The 25,326-nt window shown below is 36.5% G+C and overlaps 1 protein-coding gene across 3 annotated transcripts in view; it reads right to left on the bottom strand.

Annotated features, from left to right (window-relative positions):
* Positions 1-395: 395 nt before the first annotated feature.
* HERC4 (HECT and RLD domain containing E3 ubiquitin protein ligase 4) overlaps positions 396-25,326 on the bottom strand; it is a 36,156-nt gene continuing 11,225 nt past the window's right edge. For all 3 annotated transcript variants that reach the window (XM_035892523.1, XM_035892524.1, XM_035892525.1), the window contains exons 8-26: positions 22,825-22,955; positions 21,641-21,801; positions 21,175-21,251; positions 18,928-19,052; positions 18,338-18,397; positions 17,688-17,799; positions 17,171-17,360; positions 15,912-16,084; positions 13,900-14,016; positions 11,260-11,283; positions 10,685-10,783; positions 8,446-8,613; positions 8,193-8,336; positions 7,084-7,250; positions 6,222-6,288; positions 5,914-5,996; positions 3,289-3,472; positions 2,639-2,741; positions 396-1,717 (exon numbers count right to left, since the gene is read on the bottom strand). In XM_035892523.1, the coding sequence (XP_035748416.1) occupies positions 1,509-1,717; positions 2,639-2,741; positions 3,289-3,472; positions 5,914-5,996; positions 6,222-6,288; positions 7,084-7,250; positions 8,193-8,336; positions 8,446-8,613; positions 10,685-10,783; positions 11,260-11,283; positions 13,900-14,016; positions 15,912-16,084; positions 17,171-17,360; positions 17,688-17,799; positions 18,338-18,397; positions 18,928-19,052; positions 21,175-21,251; positions 21,641-21,801; positions 22,825-22,955 (2,394 nt within the window). In that variant the 3' untranslated portion in view covers positions 396-1,508. The remainder of the gene's footprint in view (positions 1,718-2,638; positions 2,742-3,288; positions 3,473-5,913; positions 5,997-6,221; positions 6,289-7,083; positions 7,251-8,192; positions 8,337-8,445; positions 8,614-10,684; positions 10,784-11,259; positions 11,284-13,899; positions 14,017-15,911; positions 16,085-17,170; positions 17,361-17,687; positions 17,800-18,337; positions 18,398-18,927; positions 19,053-21,174; positions 21,252-21,640; positions 21,802-22,824; positions 22,956-25,326) is intronic.

Here is a 25,326-nt window from a genome sequence, read left to right as displayed (position 1 = left end):
TTCTTGTTTTTCACAAGAGGGAGAATTTCCCAGCCACATAACAAATGTTGGAAAAGGTGGAATATGGGCTGCATACAAAGAAATTACTAGAAGTTACACTGCATGAGAAAGCTGTAAAAACACAGTGTTAAGGAAGAAAGAATGATTTTAACTATACTGACTGCTTTGTATTATATCCACATCTACTGCCAGCACAGAAACTGCACATTATACAATTTATTACAATGAATGAATTTCCCTGCTTTCCAAGTGAGCTGTACTCTCAATTTAATGCATGCAAAAGTTGCCCTCCAATTGAAGAAATATGCATGATGCAAGCATCCATACACATCAACCAACAAAGGTTTTCATTCAAGTCTTTTATTATAGCTTGAATTTTTTCACTGCATTTAAAAATCTAAAAAAAATAAATATTTGTTTCACAGCTGCAAGTCACATATGCATTAACACCACAAAATCTGGAATTTAACCAGAGAAGGAAAAGTCAAATCCAAAAGTGTCCAGCTAAGCACAATCTTCTCAGGGCAATTATACTAAAAATAAAATCTTAAGAAAAGGGGAGAGGGGTGTTAAAGAGTTATTTCAAATGCATTTATCTGGAAAAAAGTGAAAATTCTATTAGAAACCATAAACTACGCTTTCAGCATTTAAAAATAAACGTTTAAACCCTTGACAGCAACAATTGTCTGGTGCATCTTTTTCTTTTAAGCTGTATTCTTGACACATGGCTGCAGAGGTTTCAAGTGATAGATCAACCTCTTTTGAAATTGTGTCCACTTAATTACAGAATCAGTCCTTAAAAATAAAACAGTGTATTAAGTCAGCTTGTCCATCCACATATTAAAAATGCCATTGTATGCAGTTTTGTATCGGCACTAAGTGACTGCTTCATGGATTGTACAACGTGGAGATGAATGTCTCTTAAACAATCACTTTCATTATTAAGGTTCTTAAAACAAACCAGAAAAATATATCTTCAGAAATCAGAGTAGTCACTTTTTTGTTAAAAGCCATAAAATAAGCTCATATTCAATTACAAGCAATAGAAACCATACTGCTATTGGAACATAATTATTTTATCACAAAAATTTATTATTTACAAAATGAAAAGTTACCAAGTGAATTTATCAGGGAAAAAGTTAAACGTTCTTCCTAAGTGATTTGAAAAACTTAAGCAAGTCTCTCATGCACTCACACGCCAAATTGTTTGCCTAAGGTGAAATGTTAATTCATGTTAGTGAAACTTGACTCCCATTCACAATACTCTCGTTTTTATTGTAAGATGGCAAAATCCACATGGTTCTGTACAAGAAGGTATGTATTAAGACAGTTCCTCATTTTTGTAAATGTTTTTTGGCTCCCATGAACATCCGTACCACTGAACATTTTTGCAAATAATCAGTTATATTATCAACTCCATCATTTAATCCACTGAATGTACCACCACAAGAAAGACACAAAAAGTTAGTTTAATGATCCCACGTTACACAGAACTCTCATTTCTGAAGTTATACTAAACTGAAACCTTCATAGTGATCTATAGCCTGGATCAACTTAGATTTTAGGGTTTCTTTATCTGTGTATTTTGGAAGATCAAGAAGATTAAAGCAAGTGTGAGCTACCGGAAGATAACCTTCTCCGCCTCCTGTTGGTTGGATGACTAGTTTAAGACACTTCATTCCAAGAATTGGAATACGATCACTGCCTGTCAGAAACACTGCCAAGAAAAAAAACAGACAAAGTCTTGAAAGTAGTTTAAGATTAACATTGTATATGTCATACATGCAGTTCTAATCGTTATGTGAACTTTTTAATTATTCCAGCAGTCGTTAGCTTTTCACACTGAGTTTTTCTGGGAAGGTTGAAAAACAGGGAATAACGACTTAACCCGATCTCCGACATATGAACTCTTAACTGTAACATAACAAGTAATACATAAAAGAGAGCATTTTATTTTAGCATAGGAAACCAAACAGTCCTACCAAAAAAACCCGAAAAGTAGGAAGTTCCTAACACATCAGAATTTGTTATTTAAAATCTGTTGGCTATACCCATACTGAGCATTTGCAAGCACCTTGTAAATACACAGAATTAGTTTGTTCAATAAGAAATTTATCTGAATTGGAAACTAATCTATGATCTAGTCTCAACAAAAGCTCATTCACAGGAAGCTTCCATAACTTTGGTTTTTCCCTGTACATTTACACTCATATCAGTACCTTGAGGTATTTACAATCAGTTGTAACCCCAAAAATCTATCTATATGCAATGAAAAACCTGGAGGATGTGAACCTTATGTCAAAACACAGAAAAAAATCCTAGTCATCAGACAAATGACACTAGCAGTTTAGGTTGTTGGGGCTTTTTGGGTTTGGGTTTTTTGTTCTGTTTTATTTTTTTAATACTGCTCTGGTCCACTGTGATCTTGTAACTGCCCACCACTCAGAATTATTCAGGACAACCCCAGCAAAATCAGAGGCATGCTAATAATCAATTTCTTCTACTATGATTTTTTTCTTCCAAAGTTAATCACATCATTATAGACAAATATTTAGGTCTGCCTTCTTATAGCAAGAGCCTGAAATCACAGTGATCCTGTTCAGTTACCGACTTCTGCAAAGTAGTTTCAAATACTTACGCAAAAACTGTTTTTTCTTCTCCAAAGACAACTCATGAAAAACCTCCCAGAATATTTTAATTGTAGGATGGTCTGCCCAGTATTCTCCTTTGTATTCTGTATTCTAAAATGAGCAGGAAATGAGGTTATTGTTCACATGTAGAACTAGCAAGATAATCTGACGTTAAAGTAGAATGAATGCTGTTTGTGTGGTCAATTTTCTGCAGCTCACTTCAGCTACGTGGATGGAAGCATGTATTCCCAGGCCTTTTCAATCCCAATAAAGTAGCAACAAAGTCTCACAGCGAGTTTTGGCAATCAAGAATATTTACTTTTATTAACTGTGTGCATTTTCTTCACTTTCCCCCTTCTAATATAATACATTTTTACAGCTGCCTTTTGGTTCTGTGGATTTTAATTCCTCTCCTTGTAAGTTTTATTTCCTTCAGAAATTAGATGGAAAAACTTTAAGCAGGAAGGTAAACAATACTTCAGTGTCTTCATTCACTGATATTTAAAAAAAAAAAAAAAAAGTTCCTCACACACAGTCAATCCAATCAAGGCTGGAAGTCACATTAATTAAAACAGAGCTCAAAAGGATACTTCAGGATTTTGCTTTTGCATCTTAAAATTAAAAATATATGAAACAAATAGCTAACTATGGTTCTTACCTTCTCCAATTCTTTCCAATCATAATTTGTGTTCCCAATCACCATTGCCTGCAACTCGCTGGGCTGGAAGAGCTGAAGAACTTTACCTCCACATACTTTGTGGAAGCCTGCATGGAATGCACTGAATAGCGAAGCCACAGATTTATTGAAGATGTAATCCACATATGCATCTACAAAATCTTGCCTGTACAAAGAAGAAAAAAAGGAAGTATGTTGAGGGTGTGGGGGGGGAAGCACCTACAAAATCTTGCCTGTACAAAGAAGAAAAAAAAGGAAGTATGTTGAGGGTGTGTGGGGGGGGAAGCATGTTACCCTTCTAGCAATAAAACAGTTGCTGTTCCTGCATAGAACACAGCATTGAAAGCAAAAAGGAACCTAATACATTATATTCTCTGCTTCGTTACAACCACAGTGAAGATAACCTCAATAAAAATGGAACATAAATGTATTTCCCCTCCATGCCCCGTCAAGACAGAGTCCATAATCAGAGTCCATAATGTGCCACAGAAAACCAGTAACATTGAGTGTTATTTATTTCAGGCACTATAAACATTTCTCTTATTTGTATGCATTGCAGTGAATTGGACTGAATGGGCAACCAGCTTAAAGGCTTGAGTTAAGAGCAGTGTCCTTAAACCAACCGATCAAACTCACTGTTGTGGTTTTTTTAATTAAAAAAGATTACCATATCTGCACTGAAAATGCAAATCAACTTCAAATGGACATTTGAGTCCTATACAGTAGAAAGATCAGTGCGAAGGAGCTACGAGACTGAAAAACAGATTGCCTGTTATCTGTGCTTCGGTACAAGGAGCTCTCCTATCTTCTTAGAAACAGCTTCTTCCGCAGCATTTAGGGGAAGAACTGAAATTCCTTCATGTGACACAGTATTTATGATTATGATTTTTTTTTTTTAATTACCATTTTCATCAAGCCTATTTAACACTGTTCATGTGTGCACTGGCAGCGTGACTTTGATTATAGATTACAGTTATCCTACCAACATACATTTTCTGCGGAAACCCATGGGATTTGAACAACATTCACAGTATTTCAGTAACATCACCAATAATTCAAAGAATCATCTAAACACATTTTGAAGATACATTTATTACAGTTGTTGAACTGAAAATACTGGAGATGAGCAAAGTGGGGAATCACGCTCCTCCTCTTCCCCGCTCAATGAGATACCCATTTTATGCAGGCTGTGTAATCAGCAGAGAGACAGGTAACTTGTGTAATACTAACAGTGGAAGGGAAGGCTGTTCCAGAGAAAATTCATAATAATAAACTAATTGGTGTTATTGTACTTTATGTTAATATTTTTCAAACTGAATTAAAGCAGCATGGGATATTGGGATCTTGAGAAACAGGAATTCTTCACTGCTGCAAGACAATGGGTGACAACAGTGCAGAATACATTCCATGGGCACTTTGAAACTTTTCTTGTAATTCAACTCCAATTTTACTGTCACTTTCTGACAGAACACCAAACCACCATCAGAAGACTTCAGAGCTATTGTATTTAAGATAAAGTATCACAAATCCTCAGCTATGAGCCAAGGATTAAAAAAACCGAAGTGTGATAGGCATAGGTGGTGATTGCAGTTCTTAATGGTAGGATAAGTCAGGAGGATACAAGTCACTCCATTGTGGGAGGTACGGTCACTGCACATGGTGATGTGCAGGTTTATGACACCCTCAGAATCTTCCATCATCACCCTTTTCTCTACTACAGACCTAGATAGTTACAGAAAATGTTGCCCCAAATATTCGCCCTCTAGGAACACGCCTAAAGGTGCATTTTCTCCCTCGTTCCTACCAAACATGGCCTAGGTGCCTTCTGTTCTCACAGTACGGTCTTTCCATTTGATCCTCCCTTTACTCTGGGAGAAGTAAAAGCACAAAGAATTCGTGAACATTAAAGAACAGACAGGAATACATGAGAGGAACGGACAGAGAGAGATAGGAAAATGGTAGTATTCTGTATTCAAAAAGGGAGAAAAGCACCACCAGATATATTCTACCTATCCTCCAGGAGCAGAAAGGTAGCAAAGGGTGGGAGAAGCTGCTTTTGTAAGTAGAAGTAACAGGATCCTTGACCAAGGAAGAAAACCCCACCCCTCACACACTCTTCTGACAATAACACTTAGATCTAACATTGGATTAATTTATCCGTTCTACAAAGGGAAGACTCCTCTGAAATAATATTTCATACATGAGCATGCCACACATAATGGCATCTAGGTTGAAGTTTTCATCATTACTCACTAAATTCCAATTATATATAACTTCCTGCGGACCCACAGCCATTTTTAATCTGACAAAATGAAGACCAAGCAGTCAAAATGGACCCTAAAGAACTTCAAAATACTTCTAAGTTCAAAGTGAAAAAAGACATATTAGAAGTTCTGAGTAAAATTAGATAGCCTCTCCACAGCTGGTGAATCCTTAAATACAATACCTATTTTAACAGTACACATAAGAACAGCTTGGAAAAACAAACACAAGTAGGTTTTCCTCCAACATTAGTGTAACAGCTTGGCAAAGGATATTTATAGCAGCCCAGTTACATTCCTAAGGCAGATAGCAACGCTGAACTGCCCTGTAACCCATAAAACTCACCTATTTTGTTTGACTACAGGAATGTCAGCACCATTAGGAACAAGCTCTTTAATTTCTGTTGTACCAAAGTTTTCCACAGTGATCTATTTAAAACAAACAAAAATAGTATAAATCTTATTTGCTGCGTAGAGTACTTCCTGCCACCACTTAGCTAACAGCAATCTGAACGGCAGACACATGGGAATCAGCAGCTGATGCTTCTAAATACTCCATCAGAAGCAGTTATAATAGACAGTGTAAGCTTGATAAGAAATACTATATAAACACTTACAGTATATACACTTACATAAACACTGTATAAAACTTACAGTAAAATTAAGACAAAATGCTTCTTCTATGTCATCCTCTGGATAGTCCAGTAACTGTTGCATTCCCCTGCAAAATAAATAACACAGCACTTGTACCAGTGGGAAGAAAGATGAACTTACTTTCCTGAAGTACTCTTTATGCTTTGATAATTCCAGGTTTGTTTTTTTTTTTTAAAAAACCAAAACCAAAAACTTTCTACTGTTATTTCATTTATTAGCGCATGGACTTGCACCTTGTGCAGTGTTGGGAAATCTCAAGCAATCATTTTGCTATTACTTGCAGTGTTACTTCCTTTCGAAGGTGTGAAGAGAGAAGATTCATATGCTAGACTTCAGCTAAGGGATTCCCAAACCAGAGGCAGCAAGTAGTTAATAACCATTGAGGGACTCTTCAATTAACTTGTTTGATTTCTCCTTGAATCTATGAAGACTTCACAACACTGAGGCAAACATCCACTTCCGCTTGTTTGAACCTCCGACGTGCTAGTGCTATTCAAATCCCTACTCAAGGGCAGACATTTAGCATGTACTTGTTCCTAAAATAAGCAAAAACGTTTCCTTGGTGGACAAAGTTGTTCAGAACTAAAACTATGTTCACACTCAGGCTTATAAAATTAATGGCTAAAATTCAAAGGTTTTGAAAATACTATTTTTCCCTAAAATTCTTGTGTGTTAATGAAACCCATTTAGAAGGGGGTGTTTAACAACAGCATGCATCCTTTCTCAAACGACATGATGGGTGCAAATTACTCAGAGGTGTTTATCCTGTTAGTGTAAAAATACCACATTTTCTTTATGTTCTTAAAGGAAAATGTTTACTTAAAAATTTTCATAGTAACACTCATTTTTCTTTCTTGCTTACCTGCCAACATCTGGCATCAACTCTTTTAAGTCATCCAGGGATGGTTTCTTATTCAGTAGCTTTTTGTACAAAGCCAGAGGGAAATGAAGGTCTACAATAGTAAAATTATATATTGCTAGCCCACAGACAACACCAATCAAATGAAACAAGTCACTGTCTTCAAAGGTCTAAGAACAGAAAACAGACAAGATGGTTTAAAATAAAGAAGTTATTTTAATCTTGCAGAGTCCAGAACAAAAGCATACAATGCAGTATAATCTGAGCGAGTTTCATTTATATTTTCTTTAAATATGTATGCATCCATAAGTACAGAGGAAAACAGGATAAAGTTTTAACCAGCTGAGAGATTGAAATCCAAGGAAACAGAAGTCTTTCTACTTAAAAAAACCCCAAACATCCAACAAACCAAAAAAAAAAAAAATCCAATCCAGAGATACAACATATTTTGTGTTACAAGTGATGCATACTGTTTAAAGTACTGCAATAAGATTCTGGTTGTGTCAATGACTTACTAATGTACTATTGAGTTCTTAAATATATGTCAATTTTTTAAAATATTCTTTTTTGGGAGAATGAAGGAGGAGGTCACTATTGATTCCCTTGGAGTTAATAGCCAAGGCTTAAAACACAACTGTGGAAATACTAACATTCAGGTATTCGTGATACAACCACCCTAGTCAGTGTTTTTCTCTAAAAGAGGACTAAAGTCAGTGATCAAATCTTTTGAGAAAGTATGACCAGATGACTACCTACCAAACAGACCCATAAATGTGACTGAACACAGAAAGACCTTTTCAACATGCCACTTCAAAAATTTTTCTCTGCCACCTTGATTTACTGATTCAGCTCTTGGAATCAGTTTACTCTGGCTGGCACTTCTTCCTACTAAACTTGTCTATTTTGGGGACAACTGGTAAGGAGTAAGTAAGGAATGGGGAAAAACAGAAGGGGAAAGTTTTGATCCAACAATGAAGAAAATAGATTTTTCGAGAATACTTATTTCAGCTTCTCCTCTTGAAATAAAACTATGACAAACTACTATGTTCATACATTATTAATATAAACATTGTAAGTTAAAAGAAAATTACTCACTATATATTGCACCCTACCTTATCAGAGAACCAGATCAGCCTGGACTCTTCATAATACCTGAACATTCCATATTTGGGATCCAGCAACTCCCTCATGATGAGCAAAAAAAATTCTTTGCGAACACCTCCAGCATCAACAGCTTCTTCCCCTACAAAAATAACCTGAAACACACAATTCAGTTACCACTGAATTAAAAAAGGATTGTGAAACAACATTTGTCCAAAAATATTCCCAGTTACTCGCCCGTGTATTGATGTGTACTGATAATACCTTGAGTGGCTTCTTGTAGTCTACATTCTTTGTTTTCCTTAGGACTTCCACGGCATCTCCTACAATATTGTCTCTCCGTACCATTAATATCAGGCATGGGTTGACAGATTCAAATACTGGCAGAAAGAGAGAAGACAAATTCTGCCTGTGAGCCTGATCAACAGCCATCTGGAAAAAAACCAAAGTGAAAGCGTCAGTAGGTAACGTAAGATTCCTGTCAACATTAAATAACCATCAGTCTTGTCTTTAAAAGTACAGAAAATATGAATGGGAATAGCCATTATGAGACCTACTGAATTTGCCCAAATTTGCTTCATATTCCTTTTATCTCTGGAAACATTTAACCTCAGGAAACATTTTTCCTTTACCCATTAGCCTCATCAATGCTGATGTTCAGGGAAGTCTTAGAATACATTTTTTGACATTTCAGTCAAAATACTTTGGATAACAAAAGGAAGCAAAAATACTGCACTTCATCTAATGAAGAGTAAGCTGTTTAATATTAATCTGGCATGAAAATATCCATTAAAAATTAATTCACAGAATGAAAAGTGATTTGTTCTCTATTTAAGTTGTATTATAATTTTTGTATTACAGCTGTTCAAAAACAAAATAATGTTGCGAATGTTCTGAATGGCATAGAACTCTTGAAAGTTTGCGTGTTTTAATACTATTTAATATTGTTAATAGAAACATTCAACATTCCCTGAATTCAGCAAATGTTAGTATTGACTGTGTATATACATTTTTAAAGGCGTAAGAACCAATGGTTTTTATGAACTACAAAAGCAAGTTAGTTTTTTTTCCCGTGACTTATCCCTTCCATTTAATTTCAGACTCAGAACAGTAACTTTTACTATGTTAAACACTACAAACATGGCAGAGGGCTGCTGCTCTTACTGCTCTTGCTTTTCCTGTAGTGACCATTCTTCCTTTCCTTTTTTAAGAGTATAATTTATTATACCCTTACAGCAACTGAACAGGTATGGATTACGTTTATAAAAACATTCCAAACACCAAACAAAAGTGTAGCTCAACACATCATACTGGTTTCAGTTCTATCTAGAGAAGCATGAAAACACATGAAAATCCTCTCAATTACTCTAGCGTATCTATCTACTTCTAGACAAGAGACATGAGTCAAGATATAGAATTGTTTGTATCAAGTATCTAATTTCTAGTAAAGTCTCTAGTTAAAACATAAGTGAATAAATTAGGAGTAACATGTAATTGAATTTAACAGGAAAAGAGCCAAAAACTTCTGCGAACTGCAAGATCAGGAAACCTACTCCCACTATCCCAAGCAGATGCTAGATTTTCAAGAGAAGCTTCTTTTCTACTGCCTTGCAGACACCGGTCAGAGTTTAGCAGCATTTTGAAGGCGGCACACTTCTTTTCTACTGCCTTGCAGACACCGGTCAGACTTCAGAGTTTAGCAGCATTTTGAAGGTGGCACGATGGACAAAATGAGAAATTAGGCATGTGCTAGATATTTGCATGGTGCCAACATGTTGCCTCTCTGATACTACCAATCTTAAGAAAAGCACTAGCTCCTAAGTCCCATCAAGATAATAAATTTAAAGTAACTGTAACTGGCTGCTGCCTCTAACAAGATAGATGGACGTCCAGCTCCAGGCTCTACACATCCATCATTCAAAGTCTGCTCATATGGGAGGTGGGGTTGTTTTTCGCTTGGGGGCGGTGGTTGATTTGTTTGTTTGCTTTTTTATCTGTCCAGTAGGTTGTTAACATCCCAAAAAAGCCATCTCATTAATGAAAGGTGAAGAAGTTCCTGGCTGCTGCCTCTAACAAGATAGATGGACGTCCAGCTCCAGGCTCTACACATCCATCATTCAAAGTCTGCTCATATGGGAGGTGGAGTTGTTTTTCGCTTGGGGGCGGTGGTTGATTTGTTTGTTTGCTTTTATATCTGTCCAGTAGGTTGTTAACATCCCAAAAAAGCCATATCATTAATGAAAGGTGAAGAAGTTCCTTTGAAATTTCTGCAATTATTAAACAATCTAATTTCAATGAGATCCCAAACCGACTAGCTTCTATCAAGCATATACCCTGAGATTAAAATTAGATCCCTTGTTCTTATAGAATAGAGAGATTACAGTTTAAAAAAAAAAAATAATAATAAACCCACAAAACCACCACCATCAGCAACCCCTCAGGGCCCCCAGCTAAAATAAAATAAAAAAAAAAATATCCTAACATTAAAACCTGAGACTCCTACCTGCATCTGTATGACCGCATCTGTTTGTAGGAGAGTTGTCTTTGCCTGGGCATCAAAAACAAATGGGTATGTGCAAATTGTAACAGGAATATCTGTTAACTAGAATGAAAAGAACCATGTCATATCTCTGCTTATTTGAAAACCACAATCATGGTTAAAGAAGACACTGTAATAGTACTCATTTAATACATCTATTTTACTGGAAAGAGAAAGAAGTCTTTACTCATTGTCAGTGCAGGACCAAAGCATCTTAGGAAAGTTAAGTAGATTTTCAATTGTTTAGTACTTCAGCAAAAACAACCCAACACACACAAACAACACTCTCACTTAGTATGTGTTAACTTCGGAACTTTTATTACAGCTAGTAGGTATCAAAGTAGTTCTTGTTTTCAAATGCTGCTCTGAATTTGCAACACAGAAGAATTATGTATTTTTGCCTCTCAAAAACCTTTTCAGATTACAGCCATGCTAACTTAAAGCTTTACTCCCAACAGAACATATCAGACAATCCTTGACATTCATATTTCTGATTTCCTTACATTCTGCAAACGAAATCAGATTGCAACCAATCTTACCTCAGTTAATCCATGGTTGACATCCTATGACAGCATTTGCACAAAGGTAGCAATAATTAAGATGAAAAAGCAGCATTAGTGTCTGCATTAATTATTCATCTCTGATGTAGAATTAAAAATACTTAGCTACAAGCTTCCCCCCCAAAAGAATGTTTACTGAGAAATAAATATCAACCATAAACACTCTAAATAATCTAACAAACATAACCAAGCCTTTCAACACACTATATATCAGTCTTTAAAAAAAAGGACCATTAAAGTATCACATTTTCTTGGGTGCAAAAAATTAAACGTTTTAAATGTTTATTTCCATACACTAACAAATGACATTTGCTTTTACCTACGTATTTTCATTCTCAAATGACTGTAGCATGTCAAATTAAATGCAAAACATTTTTAATGAGTAAAAATTTAAAAATACAAAACAACCCCACTGCTTTATCATAAAGTCTCAAGAATCATTTGGGTCTATGATAAGGTATGGTATGAGAAAAGCAACTGACTCTGGAAATTTGAGACAGACCAATACATGTGGCTGGGATTGTGTGGTGACTTCCACAACAAGCTAGATCAACTGTGCTAAGAAACTAAGTTATCCATCTAGTGCCATGTCACCCTCCTCATCCTGTGCTGAAAGCTAAGTTCATTTCCACCCAGCAGGAAGAAAACTAAAAAAGAACAAAAGGTAATGACAAACTAATAAATTTTAAATTTGACGATATATATGAGACTCAGAAGTCAAATATGTAGACATCCACGGCTCACAGAAAGTGATGTCCAGAATATTTTGCCTTCTATCTCTACCCCTAATTCTTAGAGCAAACATCAGATGCTAGCACCCCATTTGTAACAGATTTATGCAATTTTGTACTTCTATTGTATCTGCCATTATTTATTCCCAATTCAAAGTTTTTCCCAACTCCTTTAAATTTTATCCCAAGCACACCTCTTCAAATCAACAGTTCATTATTTAGTACCTTCAGTTTTTCCCCACTCATTTTTCTTTTGTTGAAAGAGTAAAAGCTTTTTCTTTTGAGTTTCTCTCCAAGAATACTCTGAGTACTTCTGAGATTCTCTTTTCTTCTGTATTTTCCCCTCCATGTTTTAAATAAGGAACTGAGCAAACAGTTTTGCCTCAAGTTATGACAATAAAAGTTACACTAGCAAAAGAAATTTTGATTCAGTATTACAGGTTCAATAGGCAAACAGGGCTTCTTAAAAGCAAGGACTCAGGAAACTAGAGGACATGAAGGCAGGAAGAGGCCATCAAAACCATTTACAAGATCAGACTAAGGCCATGGAATTTCTTTCAGTCCTGTAATAAATATAACTTTTTATCAAAATAACTTTTTCTGCTGAACTTGAAACTGCACAAATGCATGACAAAATAATGATGATTAAAGGGAAATTCTGTATCTAGTATTTTCTCAGTAACGTCAAGCTACTGCTCAATCTTCCCATTTAATTACCAAATGGAGCTTAAGACTTTCATTACAAAGCAATTTTCCAGCTTTCATTTTCCCATGCTCAGTATTTTCTTCTCTGATCATGACATACACAATTTGGGCTTGTTTACATCCATTTAAAGCAGAGTTGCAAAGGTCATCATCTTTCAAATTCCACCACTTCTGTACCCTTCACTGGCATACCCTTCTCTGTTCCAAATATACAACCTGTCTCTAGTTCCAAGGCCCTGCAATACTTACCCCTAGCTTCTACATGTCGTTTAGTATACCACCTCTCTTAGCTACCAACACCAGCCTACATCACACATCAGTTATTTTTTCAGACAAGCTTGGCCAAAACAAATGTCTGTCACGACTGCCAATACTGACTCATTATTTCTTTACGCTCCTCCGTCTCCCTGCTGTTGTTATTTACATTGCAATTTTAATTCTTTGGTAGGTAGCATCACTTGCTTTGTATTCCTAAAATACAGCAAAAGTAGGTCTCCTAAGTTCAGAACCGTTCAGGTACTGCTGCAAAAAAATTTGGGTGGCTAGAGAAAGCGTATTAACTTACTCAATATTCTTTCAAAGCATAAGTGAAAGAACTGTGTGGCAAAATCCTATCCAACTCACTAATTCTCTGCACAGTCATTAATTTACTCCCACTTACCACTCTTCTGTTTACAGAGCCAGGAATGAATTATCTCAGTTCTTGTTGCTATACTCAAAGTAGAAAACTGTGTTAGTTATCTGTCCCCTGTAACTCCCTATTATGCTTCTAGACTTGGTTTTCCAAGACAGTTTCAGCTTTCTTATTGACTGAGCCTACCTTAATATAGCAATTCAGGTTATTCTGGATGTTTTCCTATCATGAATTATCACTTTCCTAACTTTTTTGACATGGCAAGTTATCAACTGACAGCATTCTAAACCACTTTTTAATTGATGGATTGAAATGTTGAACAGCGTCAGTCCTAAGAATGACACCCTACAAGAAACACACCTATTTAATAATTCTTCCTTAGCCAGTACCTGACCTACAGGGAGCCTGTTCAGCATCAGTGACCTGTGAAGATTCTTTTAATAAAAGAAAGTGCCCATATTTAGAGAATCTAGAGGCTTCTAAACCAGAACAAAACATGGGGGAAAAGAAAACCACAAAGAGACCCAAATAAAACCCAACGCAACTTACCATTCCAAATACCTGCTGTTGGACCCAGTTGACATAGTCATTTCTGATATCTATCAAATCTTGTATCTCATGAATGTAAAATCTGTCATACTGTATGACTTGTCCTCTTTCATTTACCTAAAGAAGTGTAATTTATTATTTTATTAGAACTTTGTATAAGTTTTCAAAAGGACATTTTCCATGTTTTTCAAGCATTTGATATGTCAGCCACAGATACCCAGCTATTAAAGAAATTCTAGAAAAACAACGGTGCCTACAAGAATGCAAAATACAATGTTAAAGACATGAATATATGGATTATTCAGAAACCCAAAGATACAAAGAAAAGTAAGATTAACTGAGCATACAGCATCGCACAATGTAGTGCTGCCACTTTGGTATGACCTCACAGGAACAGTGACATATATACATATTCATGTATACAATGGAACAAATACTTGTTCCTGTATTTGCCTAAGTTTAAGAACTATGATTCAAGAACTCTATTCTTAATAACAGTATGAATACTATCTCTATCACCCATGATCAGATGAACAAGTTTCTATTTAAAAACATTAAGCTTAGAGAAAGAGAGGCATGGAAAAACAACTTTTTATATAAAAAGGCTTATCTCTACAGTGTAATTTTAATCCAGAAGCATCCACAAATTCCTTACACACACTTCTTTTCCCAAGGACTGTCAAGCACCATTAACTGCCAAAACAGCAAGATCCCCAATTCTGTCTTTATAACTAGATAATCTAAGTCTACTTTTCTAAAATAGCTCCACCACCCTGCAAACCACCAGATACTAAATCTGTGAAATACCCCAGATATGTTGCCCCATTTTTTCCTCCTACTTTAGTCCATACCAGCTCATTATTAAGACTATACCAATATAAATAGCTGGGCAGCAGGGTAGGAACACGTTTAACTACTTCTACAATGTAGCTACATATTAGTCAAAGTTGGATATCAAAAAAAGGAACTTAGGAGAGCCACATTACAACTCTACAATTACCCATGAGGCTTTAAGATTTTAAGATCAATTTCAGCTGTTAAGATTTACAGCTACTGCAAGCCTGAGCAGTGACAGACATTCTAAAGGCAGCAAAATAATCATTTATTATATATCAACAGCTTTCCATATGTGAATCTGTAATGGACATCTTGTACTTCTAACACGATAAATTACTGAACAGTCTTACTCTGAGCCTTAATTTGATGGTCTCCATAAAGAATAAAGAAAAGCTGAGCAAACCATAGCACAGAAATTCCAACTTCCAAAGCAGAAATATTTTCCATTCTTTCTGACAGCCTGGGGAGAAGGGCCGTTACGTATCGCACACAATGGTCCTATTCAGACAAGTGCACCCATTTTGCTAGACTGTACAAATACAGTACTTGACCAGCACCTTAAGGAGCACCTAAAATGCTCTTTTGGCATATAAACACAAAATGTCATAGGACCAGAATAAACTACAGAGGGGAAAAGAATAGTGGGTGGGAGGGAAAACCTCAGCAGCCATTAGATAACACACTGTGATGTGCACAGTCTGCTTACTCCAAATGATTTAGGCTGTTTTTGTTCAAAGTTCACAAATTCATTTGTTTTCATGAATTAAGTTACAGTACTAACAAATGGAATAAACAAATCAGAAAATAAGTGTTTGCCTTGGTAAAACTGTGCAGATCTTTCTCATTCAAAATACAGCTTGCTCTTATCTTCCATTTGTAATCTTATTTGCCATCATTTCAAGCTTAAGAGGCAATTCTTTCCAACATACCCTCACAGAAGCAATTGACTGGGTCAGTCTGTGCTCCCAAGAATATAGGTAATTCCATCACCATGTCAGATTGGAATCCAGAATTCCAATGTTTCATAGGTCCAGATGGAACAACTACAGACATCTCTGTAGATGCAAGCCTAAGTATTTTAAACTCTTTAGTAACTTAACTTCTTTTAACAACTACAGAGCACGCAGATGCTGACAAAACAGGTAAGTAATTGGTTAAAATTGACATAAACATACTCTATGCAATATTTCCAGAACTCTGAAAGCTGTGTGTAGAAAATTGGTAAGTATTCTTCTTTCGGAAGCTGGAATGCCAATCTTGCACAACTTCAAGAGGTGGACTACAACATCCTTGTAGAGTTCCACTATCTTGAGGAACAATGGAGGTTCAAGTACAGACCACCAATTTTCTGTCAACAAATGGTGAACACACAAACTTAGTACTTGCCACTACAACATTATGTTATGCTATCCTTTTAACTAAAAAACATGTTTTGCTAGAGCAAACTTGTCAGTTGCCAAAAGACTTCCCCCCCTCAAAAAAAGTTTAACACAGCAAGTGGTGCAGACTTTTAGAAAACAAAGTACTCTCTGTATAAATAATGAAACGTCTATGCAAATGCTCTATTGTTACACACTAACTCTTTAAATTGTCTGTTCATCCAGAGTGCACAACAGTCTCACTAACTTTTGACATAAAACCAGACGGCTCAAACCCTGAAACCTTGACTTAAGCAAACAGTCCAGAGAGCAATGGAAAGTGAAGCAACACAAAAAAAGACATCCAGTTCAAAGAAATTATCAGTTTGCTTTTCTTTGCTCTCGCCAAAAACTACTGAAAAACACAAGAGATGGGTTACAAGGCAAAAAATAATTGAGGAAGAAGAAAGCACCCTCTCAAAAAGATAACAATTATATAGGAAATATTCTGAAACCTCAACTCTTGAAGCCAAATTTCAGGTGACAGGAGTCACGATAAGAAGGCGTAAGGAAATAAGAGTTAAAAAAATAGAGCTCTTCTCAGCTGCAGATCTGAAGACCCTATCTTAGGATCAGTGGGAAAACACAAACCTCTCAGAAGAAACAAATCCAGTGCTGTAGTCAAAACAAAGACAATTTAACTTCTCCTCTGCAACACTTTTGTAAATTGCTTAGAGCTTGTTAGCTGTCTGACCACATAATTTTCACTTTAAAGTGCGAAGACACTTATCAAATACACTGAACTACACAGTTCAATTCCTCCCAAGTGGACTCAATCCAAAAAATACAATACCAGATGAACTCATAGGGATGGCCAGTTAACTCACCCAGAAGCAACAGAATAGGTGTTTTCTTACACAGCAAGCAACGTTAACCCTTAACTTTCTCAGTGGGGAATTCTATAGAACTGTAAATACACAGCAGGTGTTGCCAAGACCATGTCTTCACTGATGGAATTTCTATACATTTTCATCTGGAGATCCTTAGTTTTAACAGTAAAGAATTCAGGTTCTTACCAAGAACTTTCAGAGGAGCTTTTTCTAGGTTCAGAATAGCTGTTCCAAAAGGAATAGCTAACGTCGTGAAATTGTTTGCATCGCTCATCAATGGGCATTCTGGTAGAGTGAGATACAGCCTCAAAGCTTCAACATCTGGTAAGGAGCTGGTCAATTTGGGAATAAGGTTCTTTTCCAAACTAGCTGCCACCTAGGACACATCATATAATTAAGTTTATTTTAATGCAATTGTGAATTCAAAGAAATGCCCATCTAGAGAAAAAAAAAATCTAGAAAACAACCATCCAGAGTTTAAATTAGACTATTATGCAATTAGGAAAAAGACAGTATATTAAATATTAAAATACAGACATGTACAATATGCTGCTGTGTTACACAATACAACACAATTTTACATATTTGAAATTGATATAAAGAAAGTTATCAAAAGGGTCAGAACAAGAATAACAATAGTATTTCTGGATAGGTGTAATGCAGAAAGATAATCCCAAACATAAAGAAAATACGCAGCACAAACCTGTTGTGATATATGAGCATGGTCAGGCTGTATAAGTTTGTGAAAAAGTAGTCTAGCAGCATTCATATCAACCCCTGAGAATCTAGTGCTGGTTTTATAATGATCATCATTGCTGCAGCAAGAAAAAAAAATACAGAGAAAAAGACTGAATCCTGTATTCTCAGCAGCTCAAGGATTTTTTCCACTTTGAATTTTTAGCTGTACTTTCTAAGGAATTACAACGCAAGAGATCACAGTATCAGACTTCTATTTCTTACATGACCTTGGAAGCAACTGAAAAAAAAAATAAATCTTCTCTAACCGTAAGATGATTGATCGTGTAAAAACACTAGTATCTAAACCAGCCTGTGCAATATACTCCCCCTGAATTATATACAAACTGTGGCTGAGAAGTAATGAGTTTTGCTGGCTTACATGGTAGCAGCCAGGTGGCACACGCTTCCAAAGACTGGCAGAAGACACGCTGCATTCGGGCCAGCTGACAAACCATATGGCAGTAAAGGAGCTAGAAGTTTAAACTGTGGGTATCAGAGTAACACTAAGATAAGGAAATACTGGGGAGGTGATACAGGTGAAAGAAGAGACATTAGGAAGGTGGCCACCGTTAATTCTGTTCACAGGAATACTTGTTTAAATGCCTGACCACTTACCTCAAAGCCAAAAAGCTCCCATTCAGGCACCCAGCTGAGGAGAATGTTCCATCAATTTCACTGTAATTGTTCATATGAAATAAGTTACATTTATTTTGTTTTCTTTTTACAAATTAGCATTTGCAATTAAAAAAACCTATATTTAATCCCTAATAAATTACACTGTGCATAGGATGGAACTCTAACCCAACTAAACACTAGATAAAACCTCCGTTCGAGACTCAGTGCTTAAAACAGCTCAATCAAAGCAAGTTTTGCAATTTGTTTTTAATTCTTCGCATTCTCCTTTATTAAAGTAGAAGCAATAATCTTTGAGTTATTCTCGTATTCCTTTGCATGTATTGTTATTTTTCAATGTGCAACTAGATACTTAATTTAATCTCGTATAATACGTCATATAAACTGTGACAGATGACACAGACTAAAGGATCTAAACTACTTGATAAGCATGACAATGCAAGCACAGCAAAAGCTCTGCACATAAAATGGGTAATTAAAAATAGCTTTGCCATGTATGTACGAAACTCCATTAATTCTCCAACTCGTAAATACAATTATGAAAGACAACTTCTTTCCTCAACACCACTTACTTAGCTATCTCTACAGGAAGTCTTCCAGATGGGAAAGTCAGCAACCTTTGAATAAATGTTTCATTCACAGTCCAGATCTGCTTCAAAAAGTCAGGATACCTAAAATCATCTGGTGGCACCATGTTCTAAATTTTAAAAGAAAGCATAAAGAATCAGGCACACAAAATTGATTTCCAGAAAAAAATCAATCCTGTGGTTGACCTCTATCTCTTCATTGACCAACAATTTACCTACCCGGACTACTACTGCGAAATAAGCCCAAGGATAAATTTACTATATTCTAGCAGTTCTGCATTCACTATGAAAGCAGAGCATACACTAAAAACATCTAGATTAGCGTGTTAATTCACACCACAGCTTAGTTCGTGGTAAGCTCCCTAAACATACAAGTATTCTTCTAGAAAATGAACACTAAACAAGCTTTACCCAAGAGTAGCAAGCACCTCTTCTCTCTAGTCACTACGAGCCAGTTAGCTCCCTGCCAGACTGTGAGCATACAGAAAGAGAGCCATTCAATTTTTTGGACAGCTGCTCTCCCACCCCACTTCCATCAGACTCCTCTGGGAATGAATCACGCTTTTCTGAACATTACTGCATCATCAGATAAGCTGCATTTTGATGTGCTGCTCATACCGAAATAGTTCCAGTAACATTTCTAATAGTAAGAACAACGGAACCAAGACCACCATTTTGAGTAGGAGAACTGGTTCAAAAAGAGACAGCAAGTAGCACCAAAAATAAGGTTAAACTAGGAAAAAGAAACTGAAATCCCCAAGGGTGCAGTATAGCTGTATAGCTGACTCAGTACAATGATGACTAGCTGTTGCCCAAAATCAGTACTTCCGATCCCATCCTACAAGATGAGGATGAGAAACCCTCTTGCTGTTTCCCTTGTGTCCAGCAGAAGTGTCATTTAAACCCACCATGAAACAAGTCAGGGAACTGAACTGCCCAAAAACTAACTTGAGAAAACAAACAGCTTTTGGCTGAGACCCCTTAACTGGCAAGAACACACAAGTCCCAGGAGTACAGTACTCACATAACTTGGAAAGAATTCAATACAAATTACCAAACTAAGGAGTACCAAAAGCGATACTTTTGCAGCATCAAAGTTCATCTGTTGCTAATACTTTCTGTACAGAACAAGCCACAATAACTGCATTCATACAGTCTCCAGTTCACCTCAATTAGTCAGTCCAAAACTACTGCAGTGATTAGAAAATTGCACAGAAGAAAGTTTTTGAGAAAGTTTTAATAGAGAAGTTTTGAGCCTACATTATCGGTAATTTTTCTTGTCTACACCTGCTAAACAAGCCTCTCAAATACAGCAATATCTATCACAACTCAATAAGAATTAAGGGAAAAAAAACCAAAAAAAAAAAAAAACCAAAACCAAACCCTAGAAAAATTGTTGATTCTGTACAACCACATCAGGCTGTGGGAGCACAGGGTTGCTGCAAGCCTGACCTGTACTCAGTTTTTCTCAACATGTTTCCCCACTAAAATCTGTTTTTCTTCATGTCCAAATTAGTTCACACCCACATACTCAGCTCTTAATGCTTCATTAATCCTTATGGTCTAATAACTGCTGGGCTATACTGGAAATAGTCCCTATACAAATGCAGTCATATATCTTGTTTTTTCCTCCCAACTCGTCCTCTAATAGCATTTCCTCTCCATTGTACTCCCATGCTGCCATTTTTACTGTAAAGTCCTTCTAGACTTTTTTCCCAGACTAGAATTTATTAAATCAATTCTTGTCCTTTTAAAACTTAAGTTTTAAGACTAGCATAAAACTGTGTCACATAACAAACTATGTCACCACCTATCATGTTTAGCAAAAAAGCTCCATTTGTTTCCTCGTCACTGTAGTATGCTAAAACGACTACAGAGCAGAAGACAGCACAGCTGCAGTCAGGAGTTACTGAGGAGGGCTGAGCAGGGGTGAAGAGCTCAAATCTTCAACCACCTTTTCCTTTATGAAAGGAAAAGAAGTGCATGAATCCATCACTTGGGGAAAAAAAAAAGCTTACGCCAAAAAGCCTCAAGAGCTTACTGACAGTTAACACTCAGTAGCTGGATCCAAGTCCTCGAATTGCTAAGTTACCTGTCTTGTACTTCCGCAATCTCTAGCAAACTTTACAATGTAGTCATGCACATTCAATATGAAAATCTTTTAAAATGCATCAGAAAACTAAAATTTGACTTTAATAAGACTTTGGAACCAAATTATATTTAATTCGTTACCTGTGGATAAAAGTAGTGTGCAAAACTTTGGTCCCCACCAGAGAAAATTCTCTTTACACAATAACACTCCTCACTGTCTGCAATAGGAATAAAAAAAAAGACAACTGAAAATGTGAATTTGAGAAATGATTAAGACAAGGCAATCAACACTCAGTTAGAAAAAGTTTCCTTCGTTACGTAACCTCGCTGAAGCAGACCTTTGCAATACAAGTTAAGGCAACCTTTAACTGAGGTAAACACTAACAGCTCTTAAGTTTTAGCTCCAATGCTAACAAAGGACCTAACCCAACAGCACAAGTAAGCATCTATTTCCTACAGCAAAAATGGACTTTAGAGAACAGAGCACAGTGAAAACACAGTTTGGAAGAAAGCGATTATAGCCCATAATTAGTTTAAATCTCAAGGGTTTGTAAAACACCATAAAGGAACAGGAATTGAAATAGTAAATATGCGAGATGTTGCTTACCTTTGATTATTGGGCATTGAGTACTATAAGGAAGCCAGTTTCCTTTTACTGTGAAGGGACTTTTCCTATTACTGGTTGTTCCTGTACCTAATTGCCCATTACCTCCGAGTCCAAAAGAATAAATTCTTCCAGATGAAGGAACAAACGCAGTAGTGTGCTGCCTAGGGCAAACAAAATTCAGTAACAAAGACCTAAGCATTACAATGCTTTGCACAGGCCAGCCTAAGAATTGTGTCAAACAGTATGTTAAAGGTCCTGTAGCATCAAACGCTCCACTTCTCTACTGGCAAAGCACTGCCACTAGCAATACTCCATTTATACTCCAATAGGCAATATTCCATGGAAAAGTTCATGGAACAGAGACGCCAGGTTCTGCCTTGAACCCGTGCTTAGCCACAGTCTGACCTTTAGAGCGTATCTCTAGACGTTCAGCAATTTGAAGTTTCTACCCAATTGGCTGCATCTCTTTTCCCCTCCCATCCCCTCAACTCTGGATGCCCTCCTCTCCTACCATGAGCCTGGAAAGAACCAATATTGAATTTATGTAAGCTAGTAAAAGGGAATGGATCGACTCAATGTCAACCCAACTGCTAGTAACATGGGTTTACATTTACATGTTCTTTAACCCTAATAACAAAGTGCGCCCAACTCTTAAAAAATTATGTTGCCTTCCTCATTTTGTCTTCTTAGAATGCAAATCTTTGGACAAGACCATTGTCATGCGTGCTGGGAATTTTTCCAATTTCTTGGGTGCTACTATAATATAGAGTAAAAACCCACGAGGAACTGCCGCGCCGTACAGTATTACAGGTATTTCACAAAACAAGTTATATTTCCAAATTTTACACTTATCCTCGGTGATGCTCACATACATCCCCAAACACACTTGTTCTTTAATAGGAAATTATAAAATCACAGCAATAAACAACACTTTCACACGGATTATTTGCACTTTCAGTTTAGAAAACCAGAGCCTCTCAAACAGTGTAACTTACTTCAGTTCTTCTATTGAATGTTTTTAAAATCCCAGTAAGGTCTCTAAATATCTTTTGTTAGAGACCACCTTGTCTTCCCTAACCACAAAGGGTAAGAAAAAAACCACTTCGTATTGCCATGTATATGAAGTTTTACACAAAATTAAGTTATTTGTAAGAATCATACTGCTACCACAGAATAGACCTTACCTGCCACAAGTGATTTGGGTCACAACACTTCCCATAAGTTCAAAAACTTTCCTTGGGTTTATCTCGTGGCTGGTAGAGTTATGACCCAACTGACCATAGCCTCCAGCTCCAAATGTAAAAACCCCACCTTCCTAAACAAATAAATTATTTGCATTAAAATGACAGTATATCTCAGAACAAGAAACTTTAACAGAAATTGGGGTTTATTTTATCTCCTTGTCTGATTAATTTGGAATTGCGGGGAAAGGAGAGAAAATATACATGCACAAGAGGGCCCTGAGAAACAGAAGAGTCACAAGTTAATTGCAGTTATGAAAACATGGCACAGCTATCAAGTATTACCTTATTCACGTTAAATCACGTTCTTGTTATTTCCGTATTATTATACAATAGTCCTGCCATTAACTTGTGTCATTAACAGATACTAATCCTTGTTTTTCCTCTTTTCCAGTTTTCTTGATGAACTACAACAGTATATAAACTCACATGATTAAAAAAAGTATCCTTTGGCTTTTAAAATCTGAATACAAATTTTAAAGCAGTTACCAGACAGGCAGCTGCCCTCCTCAGGCAGATGATGCAGAGTATGACTGAAATAGTCAGCTTGATTACTTGAAAGCATAAGAAACCAGAAAATTTCAATATTGTTGTAGGGCAAGTCATTTTTAAAAAGTGTTTTTGATTAATTTAATCAAGAAATTAACCAAAAACTTCAATGAAAGAATGTTAAAATCAGAAACATTTTCAGAAGTTACACAACTTACCTTACAACAACTTTGAAACTCTCCATTTTCAAATGCTTTGAAATTGTAAAGCTGTTTCTTTCAATTCTACCCTGCATCAGACTGGACCTCTACTGGAAATCATCATTAAAATGGCAGCGTCCACTGAGAAAAACCAACAGGCTCATTCACTGACTCAGGATAACAAACAGTGACGTGTTTTTCTGAATTTCAGGACTTGAAGAATGCTCGCACATATACAAAGCACTGTCTACAAAAGATACAAATCCAAAACTATTCATTCTGCAAGGCCTATCACGCAAGGGAAAATGGGTGACGTAACTTGTAGAAACATTTACAGTAAATTCAGCATCTTAGTGGAGTCTATCAGCTTTAAACAAAGTTTGAAGTTAACTTGTATGCATTAAAAAGGAAAAAACCATTTAGAATCCAAGTTAAATTGCTGGGTTTTTTACATGCTGTATTTCCCTAACTTCGCACAATACATCGATATTAATTTCAAGATTGCAAAGTTGCCACATCTTTTTCAGTCAAACTGAGAGAATATTTTAGAACACAAAGCAATTGCTTGTGAACCATCTTTTCCTTTCACTGTAGAAAATTAAGCGTGTATAAGCAACAGAAGTATGGCCACATTTAGGCAGATCATACTCCTCAACACAACTTGTCACTTGCTGCAATGTAAAAATTCAAATGAACACATCAAAAAACCTCATACATTTTCCAAAAGTAAGTAAAAACAGATTGTTTTTTTCTTCAGAAATAAAACATTACGAACAGTTACTTTCAAAGTTCTGTTGCCTTCTACAACAACATTCTGAATTCAACATATTCAGACACGAAATAGGTATTTAGTCACTTGCCCAAATCTTGATCAGCCAGAACTGTTTTCAAAATACTCTGTTTCTAAATCAATACATTTTACTGAGAGTGATGAACAACAGGAAATGCCAAAATGTTAATACATACTGATTTATACTTAAATGTTGAAGTCTAATCCAGCTATCAAAACACAGAAGGAAAAGTACAAGGTCAATCATTTAAAGTAAGATGCGTATGTACGGTTTTACCCACCACAAAATAAAGGCACTTATCACTAGATGCTTGAAATACACTATTCGTCACTAAAATGAGCGTAAGAAAGAGCACTAGCATGATACATTCTATGTTGCTCCTGGAAGTTTCCAAATAATTTTAAAACTTTAAAAATAAAGACTCAAAATGATGCATTTAGCCAACAGTTATGTATAAGGCAATCTGACACATTTCAGCTATTTTGATCAGTTCCTCCATCTCAGTACAAACATGCCACACTGATACAGCATACACGCTTTTTTTCCAAATCAGCCTTGAAATAAATGACGAACTTTTCATAGAACCTCACACTACGATACTTACGAGCGGATTATGTAAATCTTCTAATTCTTCTATCAGTTTGCCAATAGTACATAAATAGAAAAGAGAGGAGCGAGACTATGTGAGAGGAACACCAAGGTCAGAGAAGGAGGGGGAGGAGGTGCTCCAGGTGCCAGAGCAGAGATTCCCCTGCAGCCTGTGGTGAAGACCATGGTGAGGCAACTGTCCCCCTGCAGCCCACGGAGGCCCACGGTGGAGCAGGTATCTACTCTGATTTGATTGGCCTTATCTCAACCCACGATCCTTTCGTTAGATTTTCTCTCCCCTGTCCAGCTGAGGAGGGGAGTGAGAGTGCAGCTTTGGGGGGCACCTGGCATCCAGCCAGGGTCAACCCACCACAACA

This window comes from Egretta garzetta, unplaced genomic scaffold (genome assembly GCF_000687185.1).
Source record: "Egretta garzetta isolate BGI_Z169 unplaced genomic scaffold, ASM68718v1 scaffold204, whole genome shotgun sequence".
Classification (NCBI taxonomy): Eukaryota; Metazoa; Chordata; class Aves; order Pelecaniformes; family Ardeidae; genus Egretta; species Egretta garzetta.
This window is presented reverse-complemented; position numbering and strand designations above follow the sequence as displayed.